At 36.9% G+C, this 12002-nt stretch overlaps 1 protein-coding gene across 1 annotated transcript in view; it reads right to left on the bottom strand.

The window, feature by feature from the left end:
• Positions 1–811: 811 nt before the first annotated feature.
• LOC106475984 (uncharacterized protein KIAA1841-like) overlaps positions 812–12002 on the bottom strand; it is a gene marked incomplete at both ends in the record, with an annotated part of 20802 nt that continues 9611 nt past the window's right edge. The window contains 6 exons of the mRNA XM_022379976.1: positions 812–902; positions 6245–6317; positions 6657–6866; positions 9142–9421; positions 9699–9743; positions 10496–10657. Of these exons, the coding sequence (XP_022235684.1) occupies positions 812–902; positions 6245–6317; positions 6657–6866; positions 9142–9421; positions 9699–9743; positions 10496–10657 (861 nt within the window). The remainder of the gene's footprint in view (positions 903–6244; positions 6318–6656; positions 6867–9141; positions 9422–9698; positions 9744–10495; positions 10658–12002) is intronic.

Raw genomic sequence — 12002 nt, 5'->3', positions numbered from 1 at the left:
CCATTCCTCTATCTATTCATTGATGTAAATAAGAAAAAAACAAAGGTTCTAACACTGATCCCTTAAGTACCCCACTTGTGACATTAATCCAGCAAGTTTAGGTAATTTACAAACCATTCCTCTATCTATTCATTGATGTAAATAAGAAAAAAACAAAGGTTCTAACACTGATCCCTTAAGTACCCCACTTGTGACATTAATCCAGTTTGACTGGACTCCATTTATAACAACCCTCTGCTTTCTTAAATCTAGCCACTTTTCTATCCAGTGAGTCAACTTATCCTACATATCTACAGAGATCATTTTTAACAACTTTTATATATTAAACACACACCCATACTCTCATCTACATAGCTTATTGTATCCTGTGTAATAGTTCAAGATTTATATAAGTAACAGTGTCCCCTGTACTACCTAATGATTTATATAAGTAACAGTGTCCCCTGTAATACCTAATGATTTATATAAGTAACAGTGTCCCCTGTAATACCTAATGATTTATATAAGTAACAGTGTCCCCTGTACTACCTAATGATTTACTTAATTCACTGTATCCCCTATAATATCTGAAGACGTACACTATACTTACTTCAACAGGGTCCACATAAGTGTTCTGTTTCAAGAGTAAATAAAACCAAAATTAAGAGTAACAAATATTAAATTATACCTAACTGCCTTTAACAGTTCAAAGTACAAAAAACTAATAAGCAAACTGTATACGTTCACTGTAGTTAACATGAAATGCTCACCAGGTTAAATAGTTCCTAGTCACTCATTTGTTTTAACCTATATGATCTCATCAAGCTTTTACCTTGTCTGGTGAAACCTGTACACTGTACTTTGAGAAGAAACCTCTTGGCTCTGGGAAGCCTCATCCTTCTCTCTGTTTGGCTCAATGACAACTTTATAAAAGAAAACAAAACTCCGGTTAGGTTTACAAACAGAATGTCTCAGTTTAATAGTGTAGTTGGATGTAAAAACAATCAGTTTGTTAATAATATACAGTTATGTACGTTAGTGTAACTTCATAACTTCTTGACTTTAACTTGTTTAACCTGGATTGCATCACCCACTAATTTTGGTTATTAAAAAGCATTTCAATTGATAACATTATAGAGTTTAATTTAATTGGAAGTTTTAAGGAAAAAAAATTGGAGTAAAATAAATAATTAAGAGAAACTAAACATTATATGAAGATGCATATTGACATTTTTCTTAAATCTAAAATGTATTTCCAATAATACTTACCTCCTCTCACTCTACAGCTAGTACTCAACTGCCAGGGTTTCTTCCTTTGCCCATCTAAGCATCAGTCTGATTTTTACTCACTTGCTCCAGTGTTTTATTCCCCACTTAATTGCTCTTGGTGATATCTGTCTCGTGACACTCTCCACCTACATCAATGTGCCCTCTATCCCGGTACTGTGTATAAACACCTCATTCAAATAATATTATTACTTTCTTCGAGTCTGACGTAATCTGCAGTCTCTAACACTGGCTCGTAGTGGGGAGAAAGGGCAGGAGAGTGTGAGTGTGTATTACTGGAAATACATTTTCAATTTAAGAAAATGTTAATTTTCAACACATATTTACCTCTGTTTACACTAGAGCTAGAATCGTACATTGATAAGGTGGAAAGGCCGTTGTGGGCATTATCTATACAGAAAGCATCTGCATAGATCATGGGTGTGTCAATAGAAGATTGGCACCCTAGTGGGGGAACCGCACTACATCCACAACAGGTATGCTCTTCACCCGGAACTTAATTCCTGTATCACAGGTGGAGTTGTACATGAGAGATCATCACTATTGGTCAGGCCCCAATCAGACAGTCAAGGTTCCACTACTCAGGGTTAGAATTATAGGGCCATGGTCCCTATATCCCACGTTGGTGGCTATAGCAATTGGACCACAGTCTATATATGTATGAGTGAATCCCAACCTGTAGATATAGAGTGATGCATTAAGAGCCACTGGAATCATGATGAGAAGATAAGCAACACCGAAGTAGACAAACCTTCTCCTTAACCACCAAAAGGCAGCACCACAAACTCAGAATAACGGGATCCTGTATGCCATACTCAACCTGAGGAAACAGAATTCATCCAGTCTAGAATTATGAACACTCGTCTTCACACCCCAACCATGTGCTTAAGGTAAATTAATACATGGTACATAAGGCTAAGGGCTCAAATGGATGTCGAGAAAGAGCATCTAATACCACCTTAATATCTCAGTTAGGTAACCGAAATGGTCTTTTGGGACAAAGGATCCAAAACAGCTTGAGAAGACCAGAGAGCACTAGACTAAAATAATTTTTGTCTCTTCGAGTATCTAAAGGTAGTAAATAAGGCTGCCTTATATAAGGCAATTGTGGAAAATGCTAAACCCTTGTCAAAGAGCCAGATCTAAAAATGGGCTGTGATTGGCACTTCTGGGCAAAGTGGGTTCAACCTCCTCGTAATACACCATTGTCTATATGTGTGTTATTTCCGTTGATAAATATCCATCATGGGACTATGCAGAGACTGAAACCAATACATGGAAACCTTAGAAGTTAAACCCCAATGCCATGCAAAGGACCATATAATCTCCATGCATGAAGCTTTTACTTCGGGATAGTTGGGTGTACGATGTCAGATCATGGCTGCCTCAACAAAAATGCAGATATTATAGTTGAGCCACCCAATCCGGTGCAACCAACAGAACATGACAAGGGGTTGAACGAATCATAGTTAGTACTCTTGAGTAACAGATGAATCGGTGGGAAGGCATAGAGGTGCAATCCCGTCCAGTCCTGACTGAATTCATCTATTGCTAATGCCTGAGGGTGAGGTACTGGAGACCAAAATGCTGGTATTTGAATGTTCCAACAAGTGGCAAACACATTGATTATCAGTGTCTTGAACCGAAAGCAAATCCAACAGACAACCTCGCAATGCAGCATCCACTCTGTTGAGAGAATCCAGTTGAGTTGAAACAATTGATCTACAACCTAATTCATCACCCCTGGAACATGGCAAGCTAGTAAGATCAAATGATGGAAGTGGGCCCAATAAAGAAGATCCAATGTCCAAAAACAAAGAGATCTGGAACGAGTGCCCCCTGACGGGAAATGTAAGAGACTACTGTGAAATTTTCAGAGCTAATTGTTCACAATAAGTCCAGACCTTGAGACATTGCCCTTTAAACATCAAGAAGTTCTAAAACATTGATGTGTAGGGAAGTCTCGTCATCCATCCATAGACAACCTGGGAATTCCTGAACATTGAAATATGCACCTCATCCCTGAAGAGAGGTATTTGTGAAAAGATAGATCTCTGGACGAGATGGCAGCAGTGGAACACCTATCATAGTATTGTTCCGATCTAATCACCACTCAAGATTGAAGATGTTGATCCAGACTACAGAATCCAATTGGTCCCATAGAGACCACTGAAGGGATCTCATTCGCGCTCGTCCCAAAGAAATGAAGGATTTAAGTAATGCCCGCATCCCCAAAAGAGAAAGAACCATACGTGCAGTGGGAGAAGGAGATATAAGAGTCATACTGCCTGTTCCATAGCATGGAGCTGGATGAGAGTTGGCTAAGCCCGACTGATATACATATTGATAAAGGCACCCAGATGTACGATATATTGTGTTGAAGTGAGAATAGGTTTCTCAGCCCTGATAATAAAGCCTGCCTTGGTTGCTTCTGAAAGTAGAATCTGGATGTGACATTCTGCCAACTGACGTGATGGTGCCAGCAGTCATACATGTAATGGCATGTACACAGACCTAGGAAGTGGAGGTGTGGAGAATAAGCTCACAATGCTGCAAAACACATATGGTGTCGATGCTATTCCAAAGGGTAGAGCTCTGAACTGCAGCACCTGACCCCTGTGCACAAAAGCAAATAGTGTCGGGAGGACTCTGCTATAGGAACGTGTAGATAGGCATCAGCAACATCAAACTTGGTCATCTAAAAATCCTGGCAAAAAATGCCAACACAGAATGATAAATGACTCCATCATGAACCGTGGAGGGTCTAGAAATTGATTGAGATGAGAAAGATCAATGATCGGATGCCAGTCTTCCATCTTCTTGGGCATAACAACAGACAGGAATAAAACCCTGGAAGAACTGGGACGACTGCTTCTTTAACCAACAAATCTCCAAAATCCGAGGATCTGCAGGAGGCAGAAACATTCAGGTTGGGGGAATAATGGTGTTTGAGATGTAAACTGAATGGCTAATCCTGATGCAAAAACTTGTAGTACCCATGGATCCATGGTAAAGATTTTCCACAAATCCAGAAATTCACGGAGCCGAGCCCCCGCGAACCCCAAAGGCATATGGTAGTCACTGCTGCCAGGTTCCAATTGAGTGAAGGAACCTCGTGGATAGGAGCAGAATCTACTCAGGGTACCAATGGATCGAGGGGCTGATGTCAGGGGTTGAGACATTCGAATAAGGGTAGAACTATGACACCCTCTAGGAGCCAAGGAAAGTCGAGAAGCCAATGACGACAAGGATGAATGCAGATGGGCAACACCAACCCTTGATTACAAATACTCTTGGAATGCCTACAAAAAATCAAGAGTCAGAGAATGGGGGCCTCAGAGTAGCTGGTAGACAAACGCCCTCCAACAATGCATTTCTACCCAACAAATTCCAACAACATACCAGCCAAGAGACTAGGAAAAGTGCAGAAGCTAACAATCGAACCAAGGTAGATACCAACAATGGTCCCAACTCGTCATCAAGTTGAGGTGGTGATCGCTGAGAGGCTTCCGGCAAAAGTTGGAGGGATAATTAATATCTCAGAACCGTAGTTAGGGTCAGATGAATCCTACAAAATTGTGATATATTCAGGTTGACCACAGACTCCGTTCTGGAATCCCACATTTCCAGAAGTGGATCTATTCTTTGAGAGTCTAAATATGCATCCACCTGGCGATGGTAGGCTAAAGCATGTTGTTCCGACAAACGTGGTGGACAAGGCACAGGTGTCCCTTCATACATCTGAGCAGTAAACCTCCCTGCATGAACTGCAATATCAGGGGATGGAGGGAGAACTATGTATTCGCCCTCAGACTTTTCTGCCATCAAGGAAGGCACAGACTCAAATGCAACTAGGGAAATACCTAAAACATCACACACTTAATTGACCAACTGAAGAAAAGGAGCCAGAGGCAGCTGATCCAAACTAGCTTCATGAGAGAGTAAAGGAAGGAGCTGGAAAAAGCGAATCTAAATTCTCTCCAGAATGCCCAGGATAACTCGCAACAAGTGCAGCCTTAGAGCTCCCCTGGAGAAACACCAGTAAACGAACATACATCTCCATATCACTATTAATAAGGTCACAGACAACCTCAACTGAGAAGTGACCCCCCCCCCCCTGACTGTTGAGCGACACTAGATATCAGAGGTGGGATAGGAGAGACCTGATTTGCCTCTGTGCTGGAAACAGTAATCCGGGAATTTGTGCCGTATATATAGGCTTGGCAAAAAATATTTTTTTTTACGAAAATCAACTAGGTACCATAAAGAACGCTCAAAATATCTCCAAAGGTCGTAGTACGGAGAAATCCATTAGTGAATGCTTTGTCAAGAAAATGTGATAATATTATCTGAATGAGGTGTTTATATACGGCACCAGGATACAGGGTGCATTAACGTAGGTGGAGAGTGTCACCAGACAGATATTGCCAAGGGCAATTAAGTGGGGAATAAAAGACTGGAGCAAGCAAGAAATAATCAGACCAATGTTTAGATGGGTAGAGGAAGAAAACCCTAACAGCTGGGTAATAGCTGTAGTGTGAGGAAGAGGCAAGTATGTTTTGGAAATAATCTTTTCATATGAAATTAAATAAGTTTATTTTTATTCCTTTTTTTCTTTAAAATCAAAAACTTCTCAAAATCATATAACTTACACCTTAATGAAAATATTCTTATTTATATATAACACGAACAAAATATTTAATAAAAAAAGACACTACTGAACAGTGAATAATGAAAACCTACATCAGTATTAGGTAAATAACATTAAACTTTTAGTTGCTCTATAAGTCAAGTTTTCTGATAAACTTGCACCAGAGAATGTCACAGTGACATTTGTATGTTGAAAACTGCAGTTCACAAAATTTATTCAATGTCATAATGGAGAAGAAAGAAACAATTTTATTGAAAAGCTCTAACATTCGCAACTGTCTAACTGGTTATTATAAAGTTATAAATACCTGCCTAGTAAAAACACTACCTGGGTTAGGATGTCTACTGATGTTAGTAACTGTAGGAGACCACTTTCCTGGACCTCCAAAAACAGAGCAGACCTGAAAGTTGAATATAGGAATTTATGATAAAACAGAAAATTCCAGTATACATGGAAATCAAACTCAAAGCGTACGTTTTACGTGTTTAAACTTTTCCAAAAGATGTCAAAGAATTTGTAACTTTCGTGTAAAAAATTGAAATCATTGAACACAGTAATGCCAATTAAATTCACATTGATCAATTAAAAAACCCACAATAATTATGAACAGATTTAATAAAGCATTAAAACTTACATAAAGAGGCTCCTTATATCAAACAAACTATCCTTATGCAGAAACTATGAGAATAAAAAGAAATGACCAATGGATATTTATGATTTAATAATTATTGTGTGATACCTTGGACATGGAACCCAGGCTTCCAGCATGACTCTGAGAAACTGCTACTGTTTTTATGGTTGACAGAAGAAAAGCCTCATTGTCGTCATCAGCCAAAGACTGACTCTCGGGCTGCGGTAAACAAATCAGCTCTTTATGCTTGACTAGCTCTTTGTAGATAGTTGTTTGTTTACAGTCCTGCGTCACAGTGTGTTCTAAATACGTACAGCCCTAGAAGATTAAAATCTCAGTAGTTCAACGCTGCCAAAATAAATTAAGTTCTTGAAGAATTACATTATGTACTGATTGATAAAGGTATATTCTAAAACAATTTTATTACAACAAATTTGTTGGGCAAACATTAAAGAAAGAATATAAAAATGTTTTCATCTTGTACGTATAAGTAATTAAACTTCAAGATATCATAACCTTGTCTTTAGTAACACTTTGTAAGCTGAACATATACACATTGGAGAAACAAAATACGGGGATGTATATACACTTAAGTTCTATACTTCTAACAGTAACAGTGTCATACGCATGCCCCCCCCCCCAACATCTGCAATTGTGGGGAGGGCACGAGCCAAAAGAGAGTCCGAAAGGCTTGACAAATGTAACTACAATTATAGGGAAATAAATTTAGGGGGCCTAATTACTTTTTCATGTGGGGGAGCCCATCTTTTGTAGTTATGTTACTGAACAGTACTATCTTAATTTATCTCTGTAAGTGGAGGCTGTATGTTTTCAGATTCTTTATAGTTGGTGTTAAAAAAAGATTTGCTGTTTGCTTTTCATAACTGATCAAAACTATTATATTATCACGAGTATAAAGTAAAAAGTTACATTTTTACAAATATAAAAACCTTTAAAGTAGCTCTTCTTTCTATGACCTTAAAACATTTTCTGTAGAAATGAAAACTCAGAGGGACAGGTTTAAGTACCACCTAATGTCAGCAGTAGGGTCAATAATCAATAGATGAGAAGCCAGTAGTAGGTATGAAATGTGAAGATAGAATATCGTGTAACATAGACACAAGGATAACTGCAATTAAAGGTTGTCTTCTCCGTATAATACTCCTTGACCATTGTACACCAGGTAGGCTGGACATTGTTTTAGAATCATGGACACAAGGTTGACAAAGGTTGTGTTTATTTTAGGCATTAAGGGATATGTTTTGAAAAAGGTCTATGGAGTTTTTTTAAAGTGTTTTTTGGGTAGTTATTGTCCATTACATAGGTAAGCCTCAAGTGCTGGAGAATGGGGAATCATTGAATAAGATCTTAATTATTTAATCACCTCAATAGGCTTCCAACAGCTATGGTTTTAATCAGTCTACGTCCTGTATCTTTACGGCATGGTATATGTAAAAATGGAAGTTGTTTTAAAAGTTTCCAAAATCTTTTTACTTTATGAACAAATTGCTGCATCAATATTACTCCAATAATGTTGCCCACTTAGGCAACTTGAACAAAATCCAATATTACTCCAATAATGTTTCCCACTTAGGCAACTAAGACAAAATCCCATATTACTCCAATAATGTTTCCCACTTAGGCAACTTAAACAAAATCCAATATTACTCCAATAATGTTTCCCACTTAGGCAACTAAGACAAAATCCAATATTACTCCAATAATGTTTCCCACTTAGGCAACTTGAACAAAATCCCATATTACTCCAATAATTCTTCCCACTTAGGCAACTTAAACAAAATACCATATTACTCCAATAATGTTGCCCACTTAGGCAACTAAGACAAAAAAGTTGTCTAAGTGGGAAACATTATTGGAGTAATATGGGAATTAAGTTGTCTAAGTGGGAAGCATTATTGGAGTAATATGGGATTTTGTTTAAGTTGCCTAAGTGGGAAACATTATTGGTGTAATATTGGATTTTGTTCATGGGATTTTGTTTAAGTTGCCTAAGTGGGAAACAACATTATTGGAGTAATTTCCACTTAGACAACTTAAACAAAATCCCATATTACTCCAATAATGCTTCCCACTTAGACAACTTGAACAAAATCCCATATTACTCCAATAATGCTTCCCACTTAGGCAACTTGAACAAAATCCCATATTACTCCAATAATGTTTCCCACTTAGGCAACTTAAACAAAATCCAATATTACTACCAATAATGTTTCCCACTTAGGCAACTTAAACAAAATCCAATATTACTCCATAATGTTTCCCAATTAGGCAACTTAAACAAAATCCAATATTACTCCAATAATGTTTCCCACTTAGGCAACTTAAACAAAATCCAATATTACTCCAATAATTTTCCCAATTAGACAACTTAAACAAAATCCAATATTACTCCAATAATGTTTCCCAATTAGGCAACTTAAACAAAATCTTTGTGTCCATTTTAAATCAAGGGTGTGAAGTTCTGTAACACCAAACTGAAAATTGTCTGTTTAATGAAAATCTTCAAACTAATCATTCTGTTAATTAACGTACATGCAGTCTTAAAGTCACAATATTTTATATGTAAACGTACCATAGAAGTCCCTAGAGGATCTAAAGGATTGTACTTTAAAGCCCTCTTCCCACAACAAGGATAAAAGCCTTGCCGAGATCTGGTGTGAAGCTGTTCAGGATACTGTGCTGCTTCGGGATGATAGCGACATCGGTATAGGTCAGAGCACGGGAAGTCCTTTCCGCAACGAGAACAAGTGAGACACTTGACTAGTCCCCAAAGACGCCAAAAAACCTGACTCCATGATCCCAGTTCTTTGAAGAGCATCTGTATGTAATTATCCTTATTCCAGTTTTGATCCCTGATGACAAAATGTTCAATTACTAAAGTAGAACAGTTATATTTCTATTCCAATATAAAAACAAATGCTGAGTTATTAAGATACTAACAAACAGAAAAATATGTACACCCTTTCTTGGATATTATTATTATTTTAAATCTGCATTGTGAACCGAATTTCACAATTATACAATGAGTCACTTAGTACAGTAAATAAACCATACCGAATCTAAATTCATGATTCAAGAAGATATCTCTCACATTCAATTTTACTGAAAAGTTTCAAATCATAAACATACCTTTTGTGTGCATATGAAATTTCTCCCTTGTTATCAATAAAAGCTCTGGAACATCAAGACATAAAATATGCATTAATTAATTTATACACAAAAGTATGGATTTAAAATATAAAATTCAATGTTGGAAATGTAGCTTCATTATATCACTAAGAATAAATGAAACATAGAAAAAAGTTTAAACCCTAATAAGTTCTACTTTAAAAGATTTATTACAATTTTAAAAACTCTACAAAAGGTTCTTCTTGGGTGAAGAAATAAAGGTGTACAATCTCACGTTACTGTACTGCATCAATAATAATGTGAACAAATGTATTACAAGAATTTTTTAAGTTAAAAAAACACAGAAAATATCTATAAACATTTATATATACCATTTCAATTAATTAAAAAAATTTTTTTTTCATGTAAAACTACACAATAGGCTGAATACATTGTCTGCCAGTAAGAATTAAATCCCAATTTTTAATGTTATAAGCCCCGAAGTTTACTGAAATTAAAAGTAGGGAAAACAGACAAAGCATTAAAATTATATTATTTTAAGAATCGTTAGGACAGAAAAAAATAATTTGTTGAATTAGTCACTTTTTCATCCTGAAATTTGTAAAATAATATTATTCAATTAATTACTTCTTTCAAGTAAAAAATCAGTAAACTTTTATGATGAACAAACACTTAACTGTGTACAGAAAAAACATAAATGATTTTAAAATCTTGAAAGAGTTTTAAAAAATAAATTATTTCACTGGTTATATAGAGAAAAAAATTATTTGTTTCTTAGCTGAATATTTTTCTTATACCTAGTAGAAAGGCAACTGACGACAGTTTGTAGTTTGGGAACAAATACTTTTTCACAAAATACACATCGCACAAGAGAATGGGCACCACCAATAGCTCCTTTACTTCTGGACGAAGGCATTTCTGGCTTAAGTAAATAATCTATATGCTTCCTGTACAATCTCCTAAACAGACAAAAAAGGAATTATAAAATAAAAATACCATCGTTTTTATACCGACCAGTCATATAGCTGGAATCCAAATACACAAACATATGTCAAACAGACTAATGATATGACGTACCAAGCAACTGTTTGAGATCTATAAATAGTACACAAAACAATGGTAAAAACAAACAGCTTTATAAAGTAGGAGCTGATCCAGCAGGACCACTGTTATCCACTGATTTGTTTCTCTTTTGTTAAGCACAGAACTATACAAGAGGCTATCAATGCTGTGCCCACCACAGGTATCAAAATCCAGCCTTTAACGTTATAAGCCTTGGAGGGCTGTTTCCACTGGTAAATCAAAAAGTTATCATTTTTCCTAAACTGAAAATGTATTTCCAAACATACCTACCTCCGCTGACACTAATAGCTATTTCTCGATCTTCATCTTTGCCATCTAACATTGTGTTCTCTTTCTCCTATCTTTATATACCCCCACTCGACTACCCTCGGCAATATCTACCGTATTTGATGGCATATAGGACGCATGGGTATATAAGACGCACCCCCATTTCAGCAGGTCAGATTCAGGAAAAAAAGTTTTTAGTGTATTTAATCATATATTGGTGAAAGTCATCTAACAGCACATTACACGGAGCACGCGGTAGCATTCCCTATTGTTTGCTTGTAATTTGCCTCTATCTCTATCTTCGCTCACTGATTGGCCGTGCATTTTTCGAGTTGTTGACACAAGTTGGTCGCTATATCAAGTTTCACAGTAAAGAGAAAACGACGTGACCAAACCTTGTTTCTGAAGGGACAAGCATTCGCACTTTTAATAGATAGACCTTCCATCCTTTAACAGGATGCTGAAAATTCGACTGCGTCTGGCCTATGCAAATTTCCTATTTCTTATTTCGTAGTTGGAATGCTGTACTGATCGTATGCTAGGATAGTGAGCATTAGGAAGAAGATTAGCCTGCGGAAGGTCTCAACTTTGCATATTAGACGCAGGGCGATTTTTTGAGCCAAAATTTTGGGAAATAAGTGCATCCTATATGCCGTCAAATACGATAATTTGCAAAACTTAACGCCGGCCCTCACACGCCCTCTATGCAGGTACTGTATATAAGCACTGTGTGCAGACAATAAAATCACTTTTTTGTGACTTACCTCATTCTGGTCACTAGCACCAGCTGTTAGTGGGGAGGGAGAGTGTCATTGGAGGTAAGTATATTTGGAAATACATTTTGAGTTTAGGAAAATGATAACTTCCAAAACATACATACCTCCACTGACATGATAGCCGGTGAGAACAGATCAGACAAGAAGTGGTATCAAAGTGGGGAACACCACACTACAT

The sequence above is a fragment of the Limulus polyphemus genome, unplaced genomic scaffold (assembly GCF_000517525.1).
Source record: "Limulus polyphemus unplaced genomic scaffold, Limulus_polyphemus-2.1.2 Scaffold9576, whole genome shotgun sequence".
NCBI lineage: Eukaryota > Metazoa > Arthropoda > Merostomata > Xiphosura > Limulidae > Limulus > Limulus polyphemus.
The sequence above is the reverse complement of the archived record's forward strand: the minus strand, read 5'-3'. Positions and strand labels throughout refer to the sequence as shown.